A 26669-nucleotide genomic window follows, 5' to 3' on the forward strand; every position below is an offset into this window, starting at 1 on the left:
TGCAGAATCAAATACATCTTTATAGCCCCAGTCATTTCCATCAAACTCTGACCTCGGTCTTTCAAACCCCATTCATCTTTCATTTGCATTCGTAAATACAGTAGCTTAATAATATTCTGTCACGTACACAAGGCATATGGGAAGAGGACCAGATTCCCTTTGCCTATTACCCAAGAGGAGGACGACAATATCCTTTATCCATTCTGTGTGCAACAGAAGTTCAGTGTATTCTAATACATACATAACAATTAAATACAAAACCAACAACAATACATGGTATCCCAGCCCCTGCTAAATCAGGCCAGCTGTCACCTTATTCACACACACACAAGGTTATACAGTAGTGTTGCACAATGATAAAAGCTGCAGGAAGACACGGCATGTCTTTGCAAAGCGAGCGCTTGGCAATGCATGGAGTTGAAGACAAGGGTACAGTATATGCCTGTAACAGATCATTACTGGTACAAGGGTGACCACACAGACACACTGCTGGGAAAGACCTGCTTCAGTGGTTCACAGGATTTTGTGATTTCCGCTGTGCCACTGAAGGCTTGTCACTCGGAGTTACCTTTCAACCTTCTAAAACAACTTAAATTAAAACTAAGTTACATGCTATGTTTCTGACGAACATCATTTTGGTGTTTAAGCTTATGTTATTGTATTTCTCTTTGTTTTTATAAATGCTGTGCCTCTATTTAAGCTGTGGGAGATGTTTTTTTTGGCAGGTTGCATGCAGTTTATGGTTTATTGAGCTACAGCGGGAGGCAGTTACTTACTTCCAGCTTTGCCAGCCTGACATGAATCTGATCTATCTGAGCTCAACTCAAATCTGATGGAAAAACAACAAGGCGTCTGTTTCTCTGTAAACCATCCCTGGATTACAACGAGCAACTCTACTTACAATCTTCTTTTCATGTTAACAAAATACTCATCCAAATACAATTTCGAAGTTCTTTTTTGCCTGCAATAATAACTGCCATGGGGGTTTCAGTTACAGCAGGTATACTGCGTCTTCCTCACCAGTGTTCAGTATACAGAGCCGTGTACGTGAGCCAGCGTCAAGGCTACTTAACCTTCCTGCAGCTTCCACACAATACAGGTTCCACACGATACAAATGCATCCAAGTCAAAACAGTTTCCTTACACAAGCTTACAGTGTTGTCTAGCGCCTCATCTTTAATATACTGTATCGCACCTCCATTCTTTCAGAAGGAGAATGTGGAACTTTACCCAGCTTCAGGGAGGCTGTGTGAACGATAGATCAAACCTGCCACAACCTATGCAGGAAGTTTCACAATAACTGTTAGCAAATATAACACAAGATAACACATACAAAGAGAAAAAAGAACCAGCAGGAAGTCCAAAAGTCCAACTGGAAGTCCCAAAGATAACAAAGGCAGTCAAATGCCAATTATATATATACATATATATATACATATATATATATATATATACACTTTTGAAATACATATGACAAAAGATGACTTGCAAAACATTTATGACACCCTGGCACGGCAGAAACGGTCACCCATGCCATGTCTGGTTGAAAAGACAGAATCGGAAACCAACTGAATGGTTTTAATGAAATTAAAATTACCTAGCTTTGGTAGTGATCTTAATACAGACTGTGAATATTAACTGTGGCGATGAATGTACCGTCATACACAAGACAGCAGAGGCCAGACAAACAGAGATGTGGTGTGGTGTTTTCATTTAAAGTAGTTAGAAAAATAAAAATACTTGCATTATAACTTGAATAGCCAATTTATTCAGTGTGCTGCAGTGGGTTCGACCAGTTCAAATAGTTGTCAGTACCATGTTCAAACGGGAGGTCATTCTGTTTTGAACAAAATAAAGCACAGTGGACAATCTGGTGATGTTGTACCGTTTTGGCAACTAAATGGTGTACCGGTTAACAATAAAATGTAAAATGTTTTGAAATGATCTGCAGCGGGGTTTAGAGGCTGCGGGTCAGTTTATCAAACAGTGGATTAGGATGTGAAAGACACGACTTGTGACGAGATAGAACTAGCTAAATCAAGATCAGGATTTGTGATTGACAGAGTGAACGTGCAAAAAAAAAAAAGTTTTCAAATTTCTACAGTAATTAATGCAAATCTTCTATTAGTATTTTTTTTCTTTGCGGTGCATGTTAATCCGGACAGTACAGAGGTGATTTCCTTTAGTGGGGTAACATTAGGGCTAATGTGTCACATCTACAAAGTGTACAAAGCGGGGTACATCTTGAGTTCAGAATCTCAGAGGGGGGTGCTGAAACATATGCCACGTCAGTAGGAACCAGTGCAGCAAACTGTTAGACAGCCTGGTTACAATATTAGCCATGGAGTCAGTCCATTGCTCTAGTAGTCAAGTCATGTAGCTCAGTGCGAGTGAAACAGCAGGACAGCAATTTCTTCTTCCCACACAAATTAAAAATGGATCTGTTTCATCAAAAAAAAAAAATCTTTTTTGTAACAGTAAACACGCTGTGTTAATATGAGTTACGTGCTCTTTTTTAGATTATGCACAATAGGCTAAATACAAGCCTAACACTTTAATAATAATACATCCTGCTACTCATAGGGAAGTAAATTGCTGGCCGTTCCCCTGTGAAAGGGGTTCTGTCAGTACCAGCCTGTACCTTTGAGAGAGAGATAGCTGTCATGGGTTACAGCTACACTGTGACTGTGCTGAAGGGAGTGCTGTACCTGCACTGGAGTTATCAGTAGTGTCCATTCTTCTATAGGGAGCTCTCCCCTTGGGTCGGCAACACCTCCATTCATCAACCCCGTCACCTCCAAACAATTTTGACACATTAGCCGCCTATCATCAATCAGAGAAGAGTCCTGTCCCCCCTGCACCAAGTCTCTGTACAGATGAATGGTCCCCATTGGCTCTAGCGGTTTGAAGGGATGAGGCTCAGTGATGGACGAATCCCTAGGTGTGGATAGTAATATTTACTCAGTGCAGTCTCCTCCCCCCCTCCTCTACTGCTCGGTCTGGCTGAAGTCGTAGCAGAAGTGGAGGTTGCTGGGGGGCTTGGGCACGGGCGGGGGGGCGTCGGGGATGGGGATGTTCTCCAGGTCCAGCAGACGCAGCTTGATCTCCATAGACAGCAGGATGTCCAGCTCACTCTGCGTGCACTCGCTGGTCATGTCCTTCCCCAGGAGGACATTCAGGCCATCCGTCCACAGGCAGAACTGGACAGGGACAATGACAGGGACAGGGGCAGGGGCAACACGTCAGTGACAGCAGCATGGTTTGTGCGAGTCCTGGTTATTAGGTGGCACACTTTCATTCACATCTAGGGAAGATTCTTAGAATTACAACTTGATTTCCAGTTTACTCACGTCAGTCCTTGATGATGCAACAAAATTCAGCTGGTACTCCTCCAAATCATATGTAATGGTGAAAGCCAGGTCCAGGACTTCCTGTAGAGAGAGACAGATTACTAAGACCTGGCAATAAGACTCCTGCTGCAGAGCAGTGTGAGACGTTCCAGGTTTTACTGTGAGCTTAACCAGACTGAGGGAGGTGCAGTACATTACAGGTGCCAACCAGAGAGAGCTCACCATAACTGTGATGCAAGATACTGGATGCCCGGAACCTGCTTTACTGTTTGAGGGTGAAGAGGAGAACAAAAAAAGATGACCTGAAGAAAAGAGCAAGCTTGCTACTAAATAGTTTTTATCATAAAGTGTAGTTGCATACTACATTTTCTACAATTAAAAATTTTCTGGTCACTGGCACCAGTTTCTCTAAAAGATGAATTATAGATGTCTTTTCTTTGAACACCTTTTCAGAGAAGCAGCAACACCTTGAATTTTTATAAGAGAGGCCAGAGCTAGGGGCCTTTTCTAACTAACCATTATCTCTGAAAAACTAACTTATACCCAGTAATGACATATCTAGACAGTGTATTTTTATCAGTCAAAAGGTCAGGGTGTTGTTTGGTATTGCAGTATCGCTCGCTAGAAACGGGTTTTTCAGGAAATAGGCTGAAGTCTATTTTCTGTAAAGGTGTTACGTCAAGATGTATAATTAAAATGCCAAACGTATTAATTAAACGTGATAAGCTTATGATTTATATTTACTTAAACTAATGCATTATAATTATATTTACTTAGAGTAGTATGTGCATTTTTGCTTGAACGTGGTAAATATTTTGTAGTATGAATCTAAACATTTAGGTAAGCTTGATAGCTAGCAGACACATTGTAACCACATAATGCTTGAGCATGGGGACGTCACGGAAGCTGGGAAGGCAACTGAAAAATTGGACATAAAATCTTTACTCAAACGATACCAAAGCGTTCTTTTTCCGACCTCCGATCCTCAACTGAGCTCGTGAGAATTTGAACCCAGCCTCTGTAGTTGAATCCTGATTTGAGACTCTGAATCAATTGCACCTCAAAGAGGAGGGGAAGCATATATTCACTGGCTGAACTATAGATGTCTTAAATATGAGTAGAATGAATGCATGGATTGTGTAAGTGGTTTAGTTAGATTTGCATGCATGAGTGAAAGCAGTAACTGGTTTTAATTGATTCTCGTTCGATTGTTCTTTAATACTTGTATGATATTCTTCAAATGTGATAAAACATTGTAGAAACCAAACTCTTGTAAGTCTTGTATTATTGTGGCAGTAATATTCCTAATTTGGTTTCGGATAAAACATTGTTAAAAACGTTGTAATATTATCATTATTGTTCTTCATTAAATATAGTCTCTCTTAAGGAGACTGTTATCCCAAATGCATGTATTGTTTCTGTGTTTGTCTCTCATAATGTTTAGTGGATTCAATGTGTTCACTTCAATCGGGCCCAGTGCATGAAAATGAACCACTCAGAGTTCTGCTCCCTCCTGAGTTTTACCTTTATAAGGTTCGAACGAGACACCTTCATGTGTGGGCAGTCCTTGCCAGTCAGCAGGGCTTTAATGTCAGCCACAGGAACTAGGAGAGAGGGAGAGAAGACAAACTCAGAAAGTGTATGATATTCCTGTTGCACTGCGGGGAGATGTTGCTGTAAGTCATGCAGATTTGGAAGGCATGTGAAACCAGAATGGAACCTGTCAGTTGCAAAGGCAGTCTATGGGTAGACAATGCATTCATAATGTATGGTTACATTTATAAGTTAAAGGAGTGAGGGTGGGGGCTGTGACTTCAATAAAACAGAGTAGAGTAGAACCCCTTTCACCGCGTTTTACTGTTCCAAGGACGTGGGAAAGCCCCACTGTGCTGGCACTCACTCTTCTCCTGCAGGGCCTCTATGGGCGGGGTCTCGCTCTCCTCATCCACATCCCCATAGTGCAGCACCTTGTGATTGGGCGACAGGCGGCAGTACCACAGCTTGTCTGCAACAGCAAGGCAAAACGCAATAGGAAGGCGAGCAGAAAACTGGGGCGCACGTTCCCTCCAAGACACATTAACCCTCGCAGTCCTTAGTGCAGTATGTTATGGAAACCACGCTGGAACCTCTTGGGACCCCAGTCTGAGGTTGGGTAGAAATATATGTAAAAAATAAATTGCCCAGTTCATGTATACTCAATGAAGGAGTTCCTTCTTCAGCGCGACAAGAATAATTCAGGGCTGGAAGGGTTAACGTACGGATGGGCATCTCCGGTCCTGGCAGGCCACTCTGCTTACCTGGGTGCAGGTTTAACTGGGTCAGTTAAACAATAAAGAATATAGCTGGAACAAAGAGTTGCCCATCCCTGCTTTGAAGCCTGTGCGCTATTCAAAGAACGGTATGTTAAAGTGGGCAAACCGTGACATAACCAGTTTCCTGAAACGCAGAGGGAGTAGTGCGCATCCCTTTGTTCTCTGGTACTTGCCTTGTCTCCGGCGGCTGCTGATCTTCCTGAACAGAGTCCCATGACACAGTCGGTTGAGCCGCTGTTGGCGGATCAGCTCCAGCAGCTCCGGTTTCAGCCTCTCCTTAAGCTCCCTGCCGGGGCAATCACAGAGCGTCACTGCACCGCTCCCTCCTCCAGCCACGCGCAGAATACTGAACTAATATTGAGGACTACAGCCTAGCTCACAGAACTCTATGTATCTACATACATGAACATGACTATACCTTTTATCAGTGATGGAAATAAGACTCCTATTGCATAGCAGTTTCAACCATTCCAGGTTTTACTACAAGCTTAGCCACAGTGTTAATAGGTAACAAGCTACAGTATTTCACCCGTCTATTCATAAAAGTATAATACTGGTTTCTTATATATTTTGTTGTTTAGAAAAATCTTAATGTAAATAGTGATTTCTGAAGGAACCTCGGTCACCCCAGTCATTGTGCGTTTCCCCTTCTGAGTGCACAGCCCTGCCCTCTGGTGTCAGCAGGCGGTACTCACAGGACGGGCGGGGCAAGGGTCTCCTCCTGGTGCAGACGCTCGGTCTGCCTCAGCTTCAGGATCTCGCTGTAGTTCAGGGCGTTCACCTTGTTCTTGAAGAGGTCCAGGGAGGTGGGCTTACTGGACAGCGTCCTCGTGATCTGCTCCCGCACCACCTGCATCACCTGGGAGACAGCGGAACACGACGCACGTTAACCCCCGAACCGTCGGAATCAGACAGGGTTTTCGTTCCACCAGAGTTCTCAGTCACTTAATTGAACCAATTATTTTCTTAATTGGTCAACACTAACAGTTTTTCCAGGTCTATAGCCACTGATGATTTAGAAAGACCCAGAAAAGCTGCAGGATTGGGGCTCTCCAGGACCAGGGTTAGCCACCCCTGCAGTATATCATTATTGAGGTTCTAGTACCTTAGTGTTATTATATTACAAATCACTAGCAGTAGTTTTGTTTTTTATTATAGGTTCCTAGACCTGCTCAACACTAGCCAAAGAATAACTGGTGTCTCCTTGAACAGAATCCCTTAGAAATGCATTTACCTGAGCACAGACATGAACAGGATCAATTCACAGGGGTTTAAATGCATTTACCTGAGCACAGACATGAACAGGATCAATTCACAGGGGTTTAAATGCATTTACCTGAGCATAGACATGAATAGGATCAATTCACACCAGCTTAAAGGGAACTCCAAAAATGTTTCATCGGTAACAGTAATTATCATTGTTTTTTTTTTGTACATTAACCAATAAAATGAGGCTTGTTAGATATATTATTGTAGACAAAACCAGATACCTGATACAGCACAACATTAAAGTTGGAACGGTCTATTTCCAATAACCCTGCATCAGGAATCTCTGATCCTGCTCTTTCACTGCGGTGTAAGAATGACAAACACTGGGTACAGATGGCTCCAAGCTTCTCTTGTGAGACCTGCAATCTGGAAAACATTCTGACACAGGCAACTAGCACAGCCCATTAAACCCGTCTCCCCTGGAAACATCATCATCTGTTCCCTCCCTCCACAGGAACTGTCATTGAAACAGCGCGCACAGAGCCGGGCACAGGGAGGCTTTGCAGATTGATGCTGTTTGTACTGCTGTTGTTGCAGTTCGTGTTTAGACATACACCGATGCCAGAGATAACAAACGCGAGTCACAATACATCCTGAACGGCAGACCAAGTTACTGAGTCTGACCTGCTCCACACCAGGCAACAAGACAGCCTGCATGTGGAACCACTGCAGCGTTTACCCTTGAAGTCAAATACCACCCAGGTTTACTGCAGTATAGCACTGGCAAGTATAGTGCAGCCCGGATGATGCAATGGTAAAGCATTGTGAAAAACATGGTTAAGCATGCAAGCAGGGTAAAGGCATAGTGTATGCATGGAGAAGACACTGCAAGCTGCAGGATTACTGTGCAAATGCACCCTGGTAAATGAATACAAAGCTATCCTGCTGCACGTTTGAATTACAGGGCAATCCAGACACATTGCAACAGTAAACAGCATGGTCTATAGAAGCGTGCATTCCTTCATTCCCCCCCCCCCCACTAATCGAAATACATAATGAATGCAGCAGCGTGGGAAGCGATGGGCAGCTGTGAAAACCAAACCAGAGCCGGGCTGGGACAGGCAGATACAGGACGGCTGCTACGAGATCTTTAATATCAATTCGTGGAACAGGAGGAAACAAACAGGTCAACATGCATTCATTATGGCAGCAGTGTGGAGTAGTGGTTAGGGCTCTGGACTCTTGACCGGAGGGTCGTGGGTTCAAATCCCGGTAGGGACACTGCTGCTGTACTCTTGAGCAAGGTACTTTACCTAGATTGCTCCAGTAAAAACCCAACTGTATAAATGGGTAATTGTATGTAAAAATAATGTGGTATCTTGTAAGTCACCCTGGATAAGGGCGTCAGCTAAGAAATAAATAATAATAATAATTAGCAAAAGAAACTCCTGTCTGCTATTGGCATCTTACAAGCAGTAGTGTAGTCAAGAAGGAACGTGCAAAATAACCAAGCTAACGTGACTCACATCTCCTGCACGACTGTCTGATTCAGTCAGTAGTCCTCTTGACGCAATGAAAAGAGCATTAGGAAGTTCTATTAAAGCTCAAAATGCAAAGGTAACAGCAACAGTGGAATCCTCTCTGCTGGGCCAAAACTTGACTCAGACATGATCGTTCTGCCACTGACCACACAGACACGCAAATAAAGTAAAGCATTCGGCAAGACGGAGAAAGAAATACGTGGAAATACTTGTTGAAATGAGATGAATGCATTACTTGGTTTATGTGTTACTAGAAGTTCAGTACAAAACTGGTATAATAATTCCTGTTTAAGAAAATCTCTATTTTAGTGGTGTTCTGGTACCACACCACTGCTTCCAAGCATCTCTACAGTGACAGCTGAGTATGTGGAAGGCTACTGGCCTGGATTGAGTTTATTCATCATAGCCATCATTTTTATACAATCAATAACGCATCATTTAAAATTAGCCTTATTTTATTTTTACTAACAAAATCTGCATATTTATATCTAGGGCTGCTCAAATTGAATCCTAGGGTAGGTTAAAAATCTTTTTGTAAACTTTGGAAAACTTTCAACAGGAATCATAAAGAGCCACTAAACAAAAACTTAAGACGATTAAACCCGCTTGAACCTGACATTAAACCCTGAGATCAAGCCCACAGCCCGACTGTGCCCTTCTTCGGCTCTCAAGCACCTGCTTCTTCATGGAGCCGCGGCTGGAGAGGTCAGCTGGCTCATCTCCCTCGAGTGTCTTCTCCTTCTCCATCAGCCTTCACTCTGACTCTGTGACGCTCTCTGACTCACTCCAGCTTGTAGAGTTGCTGTCCCGTATTAGTTCCCTTTTCTTGCATGCATGCAGGCAGACATGGCAAAAACAAACAGCGGTTTGGTGACCTTCCACAGGGCAGAGTTGGCGGGCAGTTAGGTAAACATCCCAGTGGTCAGGTGTAGCTGAGCTGAGCCGAGCTGGACTATCTAGCTGAGTTTCAACCACTAACTCTGCTCCTCACACGTCTGCTCTGGTCTGGTTTGCTGTTTGCTGCTGTCTGTGTGCAGACAATGAACATTCCATTCCTCACCGTCAGTGCAGTCTGTCAGTCTGTCTCTGTGACATAAAAAGCACTTTAGTGTACCAAATAAAATGCACCCAGGACATTGCTTTTAGTATCTTTTGTCTAGGCAGCTATAGGTTTCCATAGCAACTATTTTTGTTTTAGGGTGAGGGTGTTATGTTTTGCTCACTATAAATTCAAGGAAACCAGTCAAATTTTTACGCAGAAAAATGATTTCGCTAGTAAATGAAACATTGATTTAATTAACAAACACTGGGCCCTATCAAAAATAAATAAATAAATAAATAAAATTTTTACAGCTCACAAAACCTTTTGCTGGCAGTTTTAAAGCAGGTTAGAGATTTATTCTCATGTTCAAAGCACTGTTTAACCTAAGACAATGTTTAGAAGTCTTAAAACCCCATTCCTCGATAAAGTATATGCGTTATACTGCACACACAATTGTTTATTTTTACAGCTCTTCTTCCCTGGTAAAATCAGCGGACAATATAACAGAGACTCTGGATTACTCTCAGGCAGATGGCTGTAGCAGTTTCAACAGAGTATAGAGTGACTAAGGTTTGGTCCCCAGTGTAATTCACATATTTCATTTACAGCAATAATGTACTCTTCAAAATGAAAAGCACCTGAACAAAACGAACCTTTAGTTGTTTTTAGGTAAAAAAAAAACAACTATATGCAAACAAGCTTGCTGCCAGAACAGTCAGTCCCTGTGGTTTTTAAAATATATTATTGCAACGTGCAAGCAAGGTGCAGCTGATTCAGCAGGGTTTTCACAGCATTCACTAAACAACACGCCAGACAATCTCTGGTTCTGGTCAAGTGCACAAAACAGTTGAGGTGCATTTAGCCTGATATCTCATAAAATCAGGGAGACAGGGCTTTTCCATGGCAGCCTGATCTGCAAAGCAAGTTCACAAGAATCCGTTATCCACCTGTTACTCAGCCCTAACCTCATTCTGCAGGACGGCTTTGTAACCGAGGTGTGAAGGTTGTTTTCCCTTTGTGTCACCAGGGTAGGTTTGGTAAAAGGAGATCCGAAAGAGTCCATGCCAGCCTGCATCATTGAAATACTGAAATATTGAAATCTCGCAAAACGCCCACATTCTCTCTCACACACACGCAGCCAGTACCATTTACAAATCAAGTTAATAAAAAAAAAAGATTTTACCTCGGCGACAACGAAGAGGCAGCAGATCCTATTCAAACCCTGCTTGCTACCAAGGCTAAGCTGTCTTTTTTTATTAGGAGGCAATTGTCTGACTCCCTTTGATCTCTCCGCCAACAGATCCACACACAAAAGAGGCTGGATGCATTGTGTTTACCCCAGAGCTGCAGAAGACACTGACAAAGCCCAGTCCCCCCTCCTCCAGCCCCCAGGACCCCAGCTGATGGCAGCGTGTGTCTGGCTTCCCAATGGCATCAGCATACTGACAATCAGAGAGGAGGAGAGCAGAGACAGAGAGAATTGCGCCGAGCAGGGATTTATTTTCCTACCATGTTTCTGAATACCTGTGGATAAGTATATTCAAGAGCCCAAAGCTGCCATCCACTTTATATGATACCAACATACGTGTTGGCAAGTTATTACAGACAAACAGTCTTGAATAGTAATAGTCTTGAACATATAATAAGATTTCTAGTGTATTTCAAACTCAATTTCCGACAATCAACAGCACAAACTTAATTCCATTTCAACGTTTGGTCTGCTACAAACTAAACGTTTCATACGAGCAGTCAGAATAATACTGAACCAAACCAAAATCCAACACGCCTTAAAACGAAGCGTAAAACGAGGGCAGGAAAATAATACGCTCTACAGGGCAGAGGAAGAGCCCATGCACCATGCCACACTCTTTCTTTGCTTGTTGGTTCAATATTGTTATCAGGGTGCAGTTGTGTGGTCCGGGTGATAAACTCCACTCTACTCCATCCAACAAACCCCCCATCAGTGCCGCCCCCTTCCCAGCGCAGGCTCCACTCACCTGGGCAAGCAGCTCGCCTGTGTTCACCAGCAGGATTGGGGGGGGGGGGGGCGGCTCTAAGCGTTTCAATCTCTCTGACAATGGCACTCTTAACACAGAACAGGAATCAAACTTGTTCGATTCCCTCCCCAGCGTCAGCAAAGCAGGTCTGAACTTCGTTTTATATGAGGTTTGTTTTTTAGCATTAAACGTAGTGGTCAGAGCCGAGGGCCAGGGAGGCAGTGTGTGGGCCAGTGCTTAGCGCTAAGGACTTGTGTTCTAGTTGTTAATCCCATAGACTAGCAGTAAGAGATAAGAACCGAACCCCTACCTTGTCAAAGTCCTCCTGCGTGGCCCTCATTTCCTTCCACGTCTTGTTCAGCAGCTGGATGCAGATACAGAACAACTCCTCTAGGAGGCGATCCTGAGCAAAGAAGAGGGGGTAATAATCCTGCCCGGTCTCTGAGGCTGCGGGTGAATCAAGAAGGAAATCATGTGAAGACGGTTGGGGTGGCACAACATCCTTGATGTGTAACACCTGTACTGTGTGATAGGACATGCTAAAGAAACTGCAGAGGAGAATGTAGCAGCAGCACTCTCCCCTCCACCCCTCCACCCCTCCCCCAGACTCACGGGGGTCTCCAATGCGCAGGATCTCACACAGGATCAGGGTCAGCTGGATGCTGCCCCGGGCGAACGGACACCCGTGTTTATCTTCCCGGCTGCTGTTCTCCAATACAAACTGGGGAGAGGAGGAGGAGGAACAGGGAGTCAATACTGAACCGCAGTGTTCAATACATTGATGGGTTAATGAGGTGACCTTTTATCTCTGAAGTCCAAGGGCTCGAACCCGGCTTCAGTCACAACACTGCAGGAGTGAAACCGATGTTTCCAACTTTCAAATTTAGTGTGAAAAATATAGCAGCAAAAGGTAGCACAGACAAATATAAAGAGAGCTTCGACAATGATGCTAAACCTGCAGAGGCCAGAGTTAATATCTAGGAACGTTGTAAAAGGCTGTCTCTTTTATAAGAAAATGAACTGATTGGTAGAACTGACCTATAATCCGGAGCCTGCTACCTTAATGAAATGCATGTTTATAGCATACTCCAATATCATAATTCTACTAAAGTGTGTGAAAAGTTTAGTCAAATTGGTATTGCTGATTTATGTGTCAGATTAGTGACAGTGTACCGCATGCTGTTTGAAGTGCCCTATTAAAACCACTCCCCACCCCACACACACACACACACACACACACACACACACACACACACACACTGTGAGCCCCCTCCTGGCTGGGATTCCCCTCTGGGAGCGATGCGTCTGACTTTCAATGAGGAGATCAGTTGCCTGGAGGAGAAGATTGGGTTAAAGAAAGAGACGATGCAGCAGCGAGAAGGCAAGCCGCTGGGGCGCGGTGCAGAGGAGCAGAATGACATCCTGATGTGGCGCGAGAGTCAGGGAGCAGATTGCAGACTTTCCCTCCCTGCCTGCCTTCCTCTCACTGTCGGCTTCACTGCACACAGAGCCCATTCCCAGGCACCATCTGTCAGGAGAGGTTTGCCCAGAGGGCTGACTAGGAAGGTCATTTCTTCAGTTACCGAGACTCTTAACCACCTGCTCGCCAGCTGGATGGGAAAGCGTTCTCAGTGGCTCGGTGCTGCAAAGCTGCACAGTCACCATGCAGGGTTAATGCACTGCCTTTTCAACCTCTAGAGGCCTGGCCTCTAACCCATCTGATCTGCTGATCCAACGGTTTCAACGCAGCCCTTCGGAGGACAGCGGTCCACACCACTACACAATCTGGACAGGCTCAGGCTGCTCAAGAGACGCCCACACACTGAGAAAACAGACTAAAAAAATCTCTCTGTACTGTCTCCTGTATGCAGCTGGTCCCCTCACCCTGCTGTATGCGTTGGGGTACCGCGAGGAGAAGTAAACCATGGTTTCCAGGGCCAGCAGTCCAGGAGGGGTTTGGTTCAGGTCCAGACCCGGGTTACTGTTGTTCTGAAGGGTGAGAAATAAAATAATAAATAAACTACAGCACCTGATCGAGACACGCTTCTAGAAATAAGAACATAAGAAGGTTTACAAACGAGGGGAGGCCATATGGCCCATCTTGCTCGTTTGTGTGCACACATACACACAAACCAACAACAATAACTTTCAGCTCCCAAAAGAACAAACTCTGGAGTGTTCGACTGTGATTCCAGAATTCACCTCGATGACATCAGAAGTGCCTGAATGGAATCTTGGCACACAGTGCTTCCTGGAGGAAGAAGACTACAAGACCCAGAATTCACCTCGATGATCGACATCAGAAGTGCCTGAATGGAATCCTGGCGCACAGTGCTTCCTGGAGGAAGAAGACTACAAGACCCAGAATTCCCTCCACTCAAATCCTCACATAATGTCAAGTTTAATATTCAGGGAACTGCTCCAGCCTGTCACTGAATTATGTAACGGTCTGGACTTCTTGGAGTGGCTCATGAGCTCAAACTTTATGAACAGGTCTCAATATCCTGTGCTATGGGAGTTGGATAAGTGCCCTCCCCCTCTCTCCCTGTACCCCCTGCGTCCGGGTGACTCACAGAGAAGCCCAGTTTCTTGAACTCCTTGGCGCACAGCGAGCGTCTCTTCTCGGTGGTCAGGCTGGCCTCACTGTCAAACTCGAACGCCAGCTGCCTCAGCCCGTGCAGCAGGTCCCGCTGCTCCTGTGGAGAGAGAGACACGGGGTGAATGGGGTCCCCTAATCCAGTCAGCAGGGGGCACTGTGCGTTAAACCCCTCTCTCTCTTTCCCTGAAGCTGCAAGCTCCTAGCAGGAGTTTCCATTGTGCAGCAGGTGGTCAAAACTGAGTTATCTATGATCGATCATTATTATGCATCTATATTTATCCATCTATTAAACACGTATAACTCGCTTCCAGTCTGATCTGTAACCATTACACCACTGGCTCCCATCCCTCAGCTCTGACTAGGTCTGCCTGATTCTACTGTCCAGACCCTGCATGAGGAGGTGCGGATGGGGGTTACCTGACTGTAGGGGTCCAAAGGGGTCCTCATCTTGGGCTCCAGGGTGTTAAGGGTCACAGACTGCAGCACATACAGGTAATGAACCATCTCGTCCCCCACAGCCCCCGAGGTGTGGATAATGTTCTGGGGGTTAAACAATACAAAGAGAGAGGTCTAGTAACTCAAGCACGAAGGCATCCGAGGAATCTAGGGGCGCAGGCTTCATCTTTACTGTCTTTGCAAGCAAACCAAATAAAATAACATGTCGACAAGACTGGAAATGGCAGAGTTCAGTTGGAAGAGTTTGGTGCTCAGTTTAATATTCACCTTGTTGATGTACTGTCGCAGGTTTTTCTTTCCTAGAAATTCAATCATTTCCTAAAAATGGAAAAGCAAACGTCAAGAAGAAGCCGTTAAAGGAATCCAAACTAAACGTTTTCTACACTGGCTTGTTAGTAATGCAGGAGACTGAACTTTACTGTGTTTGTAACAAACGGAACCTAACTTACAATGGGATTGCATAGAAATGCAATGCCAGCTAATGCCAGGTGGTGGCAGCAGGAGTACTGGACTGTAGTACAAGTGCTCTGATAACATATTGGGCCATATTTTCAAAGAGTTTCCTTCACTCCTTAACTAACTCTTTTTTTTTTTTTTTAAGTAGAAAAAAAATCAAGTTCAGTGTTTGAAAATGAGAAACAAACCACATTGAGAGCGCTTAAGAGGATCTGAAATAAAATAAATAAATAAATAAATAAAAAAGCTTGGGAGGGCGGAGGGAAGGGGAGAAAAAGCAGATGGCAGTGCCTCGTACCCGTTTCTTCCCATCCCCAGCGGTCTGCAGCAGAGCTATGAGCAGGGCCATGGCCTTCGTCTGAATCTGCTGGTTCTGACTGAGTGGAGGAGAAACACATTACAATCAATACAGAGGGAGCGGGGGTAGTCATAGCAACAGGAGCTCAGCAGTGTTCCAACGTTCCACAGTCCCAAACCTCTTTTACAGCAATGCCCGGTACCTCCTTGCGTGGCGTGTATGTATAATCTTTGTTGGACATTTCTAGCAATAACACTGGGAAGATATTGATTTAGATACTGATTTTAAACCTGGAGCATACACCTGTCTTTGGCACAATCAAATACTTTTTTTTTACCAAATTACACAGATAGCAGCTATAAAACTCCCCTCTTCCCCTGAAAACACATTAATCTAAATCTGCTCTTCAAATGCTTGCTGCTCCCATTGGCTCATTGTTTCAATTAGCTATATTATCTGCAATGTTATCCCATCATTATTGTGAATCTCTCCAGGTCTCCAGCAGCTCCCTGTCCTACAAAACCATTGTACACAGGAAGTGCTTTTGTTTAATTAGCCTGCCTGTCTGTGATAAAGCAAACCCACAGACGGCCTCACTTAGCAACAGGGAGCTTTAAATATGAGTCACGGTTTGTAATCTTCAGCGGCAAACCTGGCTTGCAGCGTGTTGAAGCAGCTTCCGTTCCCCACACTATCCTAGGGGGGGCGCTCAGCTCAAGTGGCTGCTCCCTGTAATGGGTTTATCAGTCGTTCAGACATGGGGTTTGGTTGCAACGAAAGCCTGGCTAAACATGTTGAGGGATTCTGAGTCAATACGGAGCATACTGGCTCCTGGGTAGGCATGCATGATCATGCCACTGTGCTCAGCTGCTTTCTTATCATGCAAGAACAGGAAATGTTACTAATTACCCAGTTATTACATTATCATTGTATGGCTATTCATGTCCTGAAACCTGAACTGCTTCCAATGAAGCTTGTATTTATGTACTGATTTTTTTAAGGGACTTCTCATTTTCTCATTGTGGATTTGAGCCAGGATCTAAGTTGACAGTGGAGGCCTTGTATTCCAGATCCTAAGCTCCACGGAGGCCCTGCACATGAAAAGCGTGTTTCTGTCATGTTTATTTTCGATCAGGGGTTTGTGTTTGTGTGAATAGTTTTTCATGAATGAACGATTATTCATGCAGTACTGATGAGACCAGTCTGGGACAGTGCAGTACTTACACCTGCAGGTGTGCGATGAGCTGCTCCAGCGTGACCTCCTGCTGGACCTGCTCAAACAGGCTGCTGCTGCTCAGGACCATGCTCTCCAGGATGGCCAGGGAGAGCTGCTGGACAGAGGCGTCCACGGCCTTGAGGCTCACATAGCCAGCGATCTGAGAACAAGGGAGAGGGTGAGGAAGGAAATTGCGACTGGCCCCGTCTGTTCAGCTCTGGAGGCGTGGCTTCCAATCTAGCTCTTTAGGTGGCATCAACCATGCCCTTGACAGCGGCATACATCACTAAACCACCACACTATTCAGCACAACCAGCAGTCACTGCTTGAGAGAGACTGTGATCATCACTTTACCTCGGCTTTTACAAGCACTGAATCACAAACATCAACACAGACCAGCGCTGAATACATGATGTAAATATAGACGACATGGAAAAAGGATCCGTGTACCTTTTTGATGAAGACGGCCGACAGGTTCTCCCAGGAGACGATCCCATGGTCCATCAGCTCCATGAAGGCTTTCAAAGCATGAGCCAGCACCTCCGAAGAACTGAACCAGGGCGACAGGGCAGAGGCAATGAACCCACTGGCAGGGCAGGAGAATCCATCGCTTTCACTCTTACAACTGAGGACAGTTTCCATGCAGCGTACTGCCACTGCAGAGAACCTGATCACCATGGGTTGCATTTCATAGTGACTGACAGGGCTTTTACCAAAAACATCATTTATATAAAGAGAGTAGACACAGGAGGATGACTTTCACTTCAATTCAATTCAGGAAGTAATGATTGCTGTTTATTTTCATTTGGGAACTGCTTCATTCAATGTGCTTCCTTCTGAATGTGTTTCTACAGAGAATACCCCAGCTAGCTTCTCTATATTTGGCTTGTCTTTCAATGGTAAATATTTCCTGTTAGCGTTTATCTCAATTAAATCGCATATGCGCCGGGTTAACACAAACTTCCTAAAATTACTGTCTACATAAACTCTTTAAAATACTAAGCATTAGGGGGCTCCCGAGTGGCACATCCGGTAAAGGCGCTCCTCGTGGAGTGCAGGATGTGCCCTATAGCCTGGATGTCATGTCCCCGGTTCAAGTCCAGGCTATTCTACTGTCGACCGTGGATGGAAGTTTCCAGGGGGCGGCGCACAATTGGCCGAGTGCCGCCCGCGGGGGGAGGGTCTAGGTCGGCCAGGGTGTCCTCGGCTCACTGCGCACCAGCGACTCCTGTAGACTGGCTGGGCGCCTGTGGGCTTGCCTGTAAGCTATCCAGAGCTGCATGGTCCTCCTACACTGTAGCTCTGAGGTGGCTGCATGGTGGGCACGCAGAATGAAAAGAAGCGGATGGCACACATTTCGGAGGACGCGTGTCTGTCTTTGTCTCTCCCGAGTCGGAGCGGGGGTGGCAGCAGCGAGCCGGGTTGAAGTAAAATAACTGGACATTTCAAATTGGGGAGAAAATAAGAAAAATAATTGGCTATTCCAAATTTTGTTAAAAAAAGAAAAAATACTAAGCATTGGAGAAGCTCCCTGACGAACACATACATGAGAAATTGACATCTGGTCTCAGCCTACATCAATAAAGGTTGAAGAGGACACCGCTGAAGGTTCGAGTCTGCAGTTCAGTATGTGCTCCACACTGGCTCTGTATGAAGTCCACAAACCGCTATGTTCTTTCCTCATATTTATAGTTTGCAAAAGCTGAGGTCACAGAGTGTTGCGAATCCTTTGAACTGGGTGTTACTGTATTGTATTTATAATTGTCATTTCTGCAGCATAATTTTAACTGTAAAAATGGCATTGTAATTGTAATAGCAATTCCACACTTCTGCTGTAACAGTGATTGTAATTGCAATTCCACAAACACTTCTGCTGTAACAGTGATTGTAACTGCAATTCCACAAACACTTCTGCTGTAACAGTGATTGTAATTGCAATTCCACAAACACTTCTGCTGTAACAGTGATTGTAATTGCAATTCCACAAACACTTCTGCTGTAACAGTGATTGTAATTTCTATAGTAATTGCCCCCAGGTCTGGGCAGTGCTATTGCTTCATCGTGGAGGGACTCACTCGCTGCCTCTCTCCACGATGTCCACCAGCAGGGCGTGCCCGTCCCGGTTGATGAACTCCTGGGCGAAGGTCACATCCGTGGAGATGCCGGCCAGCTGCTTCAGGGAGTCGCACTTGACGTCAGTGTTCAGGTTCTGGATCCCTGTGTACAGCTGATCAGCACAGCGACCCTGACAGAGAGGGAGAGAGAGGGAGGGAGGGAGGGAGGGAGGGACAGAGGATTGAGAACTGGGATCCCAGCACTACCTTCTCTGCACAGTTCTTTTTTGGTCAGCAAACTATGTCAAAACCATTCTATGATTCCCTTAGGTGAAGCAGAGGAGATGGCAAGGGGACCAGAATTGGGAACACACCATTGACGGTGACGCGTTTGTCTAAGTTATCAGTTTTGTCAAAATTGGTTGGATTGAAACCCAAGTCCAGGAGATGAAACGCTGGCATGTCTGAACAGGGCATTAGAGGATCAGACTGTAATTCTTTTGTCAGCTCTTCAGGTTAATTAACGAGAGGAATGAGAATCGGATTGGGTGAGCTCAGCTCTCTCAGCCCATCACTGAGGCTTTGAGGTAATGAATTGTTGGCAGGACTCGCTTGAGAACAATCCCACTCACAGCCCTCCAGGCTGAATACACACCCTGTTTATCTGCACACTCACTGCTCCAGGAATCAGAACGCGAGCTGTGATGTGTCATGCAGCTTCGACCAGCTTTTAACAATGCTGTAAAATGCATTTCTTTCATTAGGAATCCCGTGGTTTTTATCCCCCCAGTTACTACTTACTATTTATTTTAAACTTTCTTCACAATCATTTTAACACAGCAGATTTGGAAAAATATCTCCACTCAACACTGCAGAGCACTCTAGTAGTATAGGAAAGAGAACTCCACTCAAAACTGCAAACCAGTAAATTAATATATTACTCTGTATATCCTTGCCCATTTTGATCTTGTCCTCTTTACTGTGGAATGCCTGGGGTCGGGTCTGCATATTGGAAGTGGTGTCCTGGCTCAAACAATACCATGCTAACAGAAGAGAACTTTACTGTGGGGCTCTCAAGCAGCTTCAGTTTCCTTGTGTGCAAAATCAATTTTCCCCAACACGCAACTGGAACCTCAGCAAAATCTACACTTACAATAATCCCTTTGTTTTAACTATAAATAAAAATGCACAAACTGCTCTGGGATCTACAACCAGTAGTGAAGACACAGCAGAAATACAGTGAGAAAGCGCTGGTGGACAAATTTGATCATCAAACAGAACAAATTAACAGCATGCAAAACACCAGCATGGGGTTTTCTGCCAGTTTGATGCTAACGAAGCAGGGCAGTAAGAATTAAAAGGGGTTTGCTTGGTGATAAAAAAATAAAAAATGTTAAGGTTTTGTGTTTAAGGGACTTGGTGGTGCAGTGGGTTAATGCACTAGGTTATCACTTCCAGAGATCTGGGTTCAAATTTGATATACCCGTGTATAAGAAATATACAGTGTAGCTGATAGATACAGCCTCATGCATATCGACTCTATTGTTATACACTAAATAAAAAGCAATGCCAGTCTGACTGACCTACCGGGGCAGTGGTGAGTCGCAGGATGCTGCCATTCTTAATATCCAAGCGATTCTGAAATCAAAACATAAAGATGAAGCTCTCAGGTTCATACTCCAACATTCATCGGTGTTCTCTTAATAACAGACGGTGCAGGGATGGAAATAAGACTCCCATTGCATAGCCCCGACACAAACACACACACACACCGCTCAACCCCAGAACTGCCCCGACACACACACACACACACCGCTCAACCCCAGAACTGCCCCGACACAAACACACACACCGCTCAACCCCAGAACTGCCCCGACACACACACACACACCGCTCAACCCCAGAACTGCCCCGACACAAACACACACACACACACACACACCGCTCAACCCCAGAACTGCCCCGACACAAACACACACACACACACCGCTCAACCCCAGAACTGCCCCGACACACACACACACACACACCGCTCAACCCCAGAACTGCCCCGACACACACACACACACCGCTCAACCCCAGAACTGCCCCGACACACACACACACACACACACACACACACCGCTCAACCCCAGAACTGCCCCGACACACACACACACCGCTCAACCCCAGAACTGCCCCGACACACACACACACACACCGCTCAACCCCAGAACTGCCCCGACACACACACACACCACTCAACCCCAGAACTGCCCCGACACACACACACACACACACACCGCTCAACCCCAGAACTCCCCCTACACACACACACACACACACCGCTCAACCCAAAGAGGAATGTGGCATCTTAGTGTAGAAATCAAACAACCTAGAAGAGAAGATGTAGAGCAGCACAAGGAGTTACAAACACAAGAGCCTCCGCCCAGCACGAGAACTCTCAGAATCCAGCTCTGTGAAACGTTTAAAACCTCTGCAATTTGAACCCCCGTCCGTTCAGACCGAGTCCCGCGTGTCGAGACGCACCAGGACCTGTGGGTTGAAACTGGAGCTCAAGCCAACACACGTGGTGTAAGAAACAGGCCTGGGCTGATCCCAAAAAAACGAAAATCCACTGTAACCACCTGCTTCTTAAAGCGCTATTCTACATTCAAACACAAGAAAAACAAATTCAGCTACACGAAGATGAGAGAAAAGTGAAATAGGTCTAAAGCTTCTGTACAGAAGCAAACGCTGTTTATTTTGAAAGGGTTTGTAAGTACACCTTTGAAAAGCTGAAAGGTCAGGGTGCATTACGACAGCTGTTCATGAAGCCTAACCAACTGAGTGACCCGGTACTGTCTGGCCTCACCGATTCGGTGATGTAGGTCTGGATCCCATCAGTATACTGCAGGGCATGTTTTTCAGGGGCATTGATGTTCCACCTAAAACACACAAGGCTGCTTTAATGCTCAAAGTTAGAAACTCCAGTACAAGAAGATATTTATACGAGATGCAAGCCGGTCTTGTACCGGGGTGCGGAGACTGTGCAGAACTATTTCTCAAGTTCATTTTCACTTTCCTTGAAGTGTACGTTTCAGAAGCCAGCTCCTGCTTTCACATACAATACTATGTTGCCAATAGCTCTGAAGCTCTGCATGTTATTAAACTGTCAGCTTACAGCTGATTCAGAGTATTCATTAACTTGAGCTATACAACTAAATACATGCAATATTCATGAATATTCAAATTCTTTAAAATGAATTTGCCAGGACAAATTTATGCTAAGATATAACTACAAAAATAAATCATATATGATATTTTTTATATATGTATTCATATATTGTGCCCACATGGGAAGATCTAAATTAGTCTTCTTCAATACTTGGTACAGTATGGTAAATGGAAATAATTTTAAAAAAATACACACCCATCACAAACTTCTTTTATTACTGTTGACAGTGGCTTTTTCTGTAAAACAAAAATAATGCATAGACTTCAGATTTATTTTCAACGTGAGTTCACAACATTGATTATGAATACAGCCAGCCAATACAAGTCAGGAGTATAAAAATGATCACATTATCACAAAGCAGCCTCGCTGTGATTGCTTTTGTGTTGGATTGCTTCCCAGCCTCACTTCCAAAATACTGGCCAATGAAACCATAGTGACTGGAATAGCGAGCAAGCCTGGAAAAGCATCAACAGTCAGGAAATGAAATATTAGTGAATGTTGATGAGACTTAATGAATCTGACCAGTAGGGGAAACTGAATTGACTGGAGACCAGGGCAGTGTGCAGCGATCCTTTGTAACAGAGACAGTAATGTTTGCTTAAAGTAAAACCATTAAAGAAAAATATATATGTGTGGTTCTTCTTAACTGAAGATGCATGTAGAGCAGACCCTGCTCAATATGATGTAACCAGAGTGTCTTCTGGTGCATGGTTCTGTCACTCACAAGAAGACAGGTCAGCTGTACATATTAACAGACACACACACACCCACACACACACACAGACACACACAGACACACACACACACACACATACAGACATAGAGACACACACAGACAAACACACACACACACACACACACATACACAGACACACAGAGACAGACACACTGACACAGACAGAGAGACACACACTGACAAACACACAGACACACAGACACACAGACACACACACACAGACACACACCCACACACACAGACAGACACACACAGACACAGGGACACACACACACAGACACACACACACACAGACATAGAGACACACACAGACAAACACACACACACACACACAAACACACACAGACAGACACACACAGACACAGACACAGAGACACACACTGACAAACACACAGACACACACACAGTCAGCTCTAATGTTACTCCACTGATGATAAAATACAGCACTTTCAACTAAACAAGGAGATTGCAAGAGGCAAGAGGAAGTAAAGATTTTTTTTTTTTAAAAAAAACCTGAAAGGAACAAGTTCTGCATGTTTCAATTAAGCTGCCCTACAATTTGTGGCATCTGGTCTGGTCTGTGGTTTTATGCATGCCAGATCTCACTTTGAAGCCCAGCCGCCCTCAGCAAACCCCAAACACAGGCCTCTGCAGCGCTCGGGAGCTGCACACCAGCATTTAAATACAATCAGCATATTCAGATAGCTGACACTTGTGTGGGTCAGTAACTGCTCTTCTGGAGCAGCGGATAGTTTGGATACTTTGCTGGGGCCCCCTTTGTAAATGAGATGTGCAAGATGTTAAGAAGTCCAAAGATGCACAGCTGACCCCTGAGCTTCCCGGCAATCGTGTGCGAGGACCGTTACCTGGTCCAGGTCGATGAGCTGGGGGTAAGCCCCAGGCATCTGGATAGCGATCTTCACGATGTCCTTCTGGGGAGGCATGGTGAGGCAGCAGTGTCAGTGTGTGTCCTCAGCCCCGCTCCGGCTCACCCTGGAAGACAGGACAGCTCCCAGTCAGATGCCTGCAGCCGGCAAAGCAGAGACTTCACATAACCAGCTACAGAGGGAACCGGGGACGAACAAACATCCCTCAAACACAGCCACATGCAGCCCTTCCATTCCAATGCCTCAGTTCACAAACACACAGACTCTAGCACACGTATACACACTGCTAAGAAACAAGTTATCCAAGTAGACAAACACCACAACTTTTAGAGAATGCACATGAATTAAAATATGTTTTAAGTCAAGTGAGTCAAGCAAATTGAGTTGTTTTCGCCTCTAACTAGACACAAAACCTTCACACAAACACAGAAGACACTGCACAGAGACGGACACACATTAATACGTTTCCTGGCTGACGAGACCTGAAACTTATAGGTCAGGTTTTAGATCCCAGCTCAGCTCTCGCTTACTTTGAGCATGCTCATCGGGACAGCAAACAGACAGCTCACCCACTTCAGCTTCTAAAAAAGCTATTGTCTATTGTGAGCAGGGTTACAATCTAAAGGTATGAGATGAGGGGCCAGGGAGGTAGGAGTGTGAAGGGCTGGCACATGCATCCTCCTCCACTGTCATCATGGAATGATACGATCCTCATAGAGATGCATGCAGGGTATATGACACACTCAGTGCTGTTGTGCACAGAGGACACACAACAACAAGCGACAGGAATCCAGGTCAGAGACCTCCACTGCTCACCCAGGGCGAGGCAGTGTTATTGTATGCCACCTCCCTACCCATCCCCACACTGCCGTCAGCGACAGCAGGAATTTCCAGGGGTCTGTCATCCCCTCCCACATGGAAGCAGCTCCTCCTTTCAAGGCAAAATCTGGGACTGTGTTCAGCTTAGCAAACAAGGGTGTAGCTCTAAACCTGGTACGTCTTCTCCAGCCAGCCGCACACGATTACCTGGTATTACCATTACTGCACTCTTTATATACCTTCATCAAACTCTACTCCCCCTCCCCTCCGGCTGGCATGATGTCATTCCTGATCGAGGTGATGTCATCTTAACATTGTTAACCCATTGGACGGTTGGGACCATATTCACAAACCTTGAGCCCAAACTGCAATAATTGTGGAACGTAACTTGAAATACCAAGGTTAGGGTTAATCAGGGTCCGTGAAACAGGTCTAGGGCGTTTAAACCATGTGCTATATTATAAATACGTGCAGATGCAAAAATATATTTTAGGTGAGCCCTTAACGCCTGCTTCTGAAGAGCCTGCTGTGCAAAATAAACCATGAAAAACTAAAACTAAGCAGCATGGTTATGTTGTTTAAAGACTGGCTATTCACATGCTCACTGTAACACTTTTTACAAAATAAATCTCACTCATTCGTCAGGATCAAGGCTGCCATGCAACTAAAATAATACATCATAATAAAATACACAAAACAGAAAATTACAATTTAGTTCAATTAAATATTAATTAGAAAAGCGGAACTTGGTATCCAGTATATGAAACAGTGCCAGACTGCCACTGATCCAGAAAAAACAGTTGTAAAACCTACTAGTTGGCTGGCCATTGGTGCCAAACACAAGAACAAACACCTGTCCTTTCGAATTCGATACACTTCACTGTCAAATAAATAAATAAATAAATGAAAAAATGAATTTCGAGTTTGGAGAAAAAAGAAATTTGCCTATTGTATGCTGCTGTCTGTACCTATCCCGACCCTGTACCGCACTGAATCACTTCAAGGACTGTAGTCTTCTGCGTTCAGCGCACATTACACAACAACCGCCCCATCCCAGACTTAAAGAAAGAAAGCTACATTAACCCAGATAAACAGACCATGTGTTACTTCACACAGAAAAAGAAAAAAAAAAAGGTTTAAAAACTTACATAACTTTTTGCGCAGGATAGTTTTCTTACCTGTTACAATATCTGTTTGTCTCCTGTTTGATTTGCTTATGAATCGCTATTTTTTTATTTTTTTTTGCGCTCCAACAAAACTTGGGGGAAAACAAAGTTTTTGCCAAAGTTGTGTACTGTACAGTAGCCTACGTTTCTGCTGCAGCCAAGCCGATTGAATGATCTGCTCCACAGTTCCGGGTTGAAACTAACAAGTGCCTTCCCCGCCCCCAGCCTGGGTGAAAGCTATTCCGCACAACTCCAACCAGATTCAGGTCTGAGCTCTTTTGGACTACGGGTGAACGGGCGTTAGCTGCGGTGCATTCCCAGCACAGTTTGAAGAGTACCAACTGAAGCATGTCAGATTCTAGTACTGTATTATAATGTTTATAGGGGTCGTTAAGTTACAGTCATAAATTACAGTAGAAAATTCCATCAATGGTAGGCTGGTTTCGAACTGCTTATTCAATAAGTCAACAATGCTAAAATGAATGTAAAAGTGCTGGCTTTTTACAGACCCTCAGGTAATCGAGAAAGAAACCTGTAACATACATTCCAATTGCTGACTTGCTTGACTCACCAGCAGTTGCTGGAATTTTCAGCAGCACTGTAGATTTTAGTCAGTAGATGGCGCAGTTGTACTGCATCGAGAAGTGATAAGACTCTCACTGATGCTTTTTTAATTTTTTATTGCTGCAGCAATGGGGAGTTTTCATTGGGTTATCATCCTTATATTATCCAAAACAAAACTTATGTTTCCATGCAAGTTCATAATACCGTAATAATACCGTACTGACGATGCTGTGTTGAACATGGGTTTCCTTACCTTCCACACATAGGACTGTATTTATAAAGCACTAACTTGCTGCTAAATACTGAGGGCTTTAACATATTTACTGGCATTCTGATATTGAACATGGTCCCAAAAGAAACAAGGACCCGAGGTCACAAATGGAGATTAGATAAAGGGGCATTCAGAACAAAAAATAGGTGGCACTTTTTTACACAGAGAATTGTGAGGGTCTGGAACCAACTCCCCAGTAATGTTGTTGAAGCTGACAGTGGGATCCTTCAAGAAGCTGCTTGATGAGATTCTGGGATCAATAAGCTACTAACAACCAAACGAGCAAGATGGGCCGAATGGGGCATCCTCTCGTTTGTAAACTTTCTTATGTTCTTATACATTACCACCACAGATAAGGGCTTGTCTGAGTGAATTTTAGCAAGCTAAGTATACAGCAGGTGCAATTTTTTGTTTGTTTTTTAACGAGAAACCATTCAGCATGTTGAAGTTTGAATTACTTTCTGATGAAACGTTTGTGT

The 26669-nt window shown here is 44.6% G+C and overlaps 1 protein-coding gene across 5 annotated transcripts; it reads right to left on the reverse strand.

Annotated features, from left to right (window-relative positions):
• Positions 1-25816, reverse strand: elmo3 (engulfment and cell motility 3). Of its 5 annotated transcripts, none has more exons than XM_034041337.3 (21): positions 25368-25816; positions 23350-23507; positions 21943-21983; positions 21385-21457; positions 20118-20168; positions 18552-18721; positions 16927-17026; positions 16485-16636; positions 15261-15339; positions 14774-14824; positions 14468-14590; positions 14025-14147; positions 13336-13440; positions 12064-12172; positions 11762-11898; positions 6358-6521; positions 5836-5948; positions 5251-5355; positions 4875-4954; positions 3351-3431; positions 1-3200 (listed from the first exon to the last, which is right to left on the reverse strand). In XM_034041337.3, exons 2-21 carry the CDS (start codon positions 23425-23427, stop codon positions 2988-2990), a joined length of 2148 nt encoding a protein of 715 aa, XP_033897228.1. In that variant the 5' UTR covers positions 23428-23507; positions 25368-25816; the 3' UTR covers positions 1-2987. The 5 variants fall into 5 exon arrangements, with proteins under 5 accessions (XP_033897228.1, XP_033897227.1, XP_033897230.1 ...); XM_034041336.3 differs by having other exon boundaries at positions 23350-23476; positions 25368-25815; XM_034041339.3 differs by lacking the exons at positions 11762-11898; positions 12064-12172; positions 13336-13440; ... (10 more) ...; positions 23350-23507; positions 25368-25816 and adding exons at positions 9088-9498; positions 10638-10828.
• Positions 25817-26669: the final 853 nt, after the last annotated feature.

Source organism: Acipenser ruthenus, chromosome 19, assembly GCF_902713425.1.
Source record: "Acipenser ruthenus chromosome 19, fAciRut3.2 maternal haplotype, whole genome shotgun sequence".
NCBI classification, from domain to species: Eukaryota; Metazoa; Chordata; class Actinopteri; order Acipenseriformes; family Acipenseridae; genus Acipenser; species Acipenser ruthenus.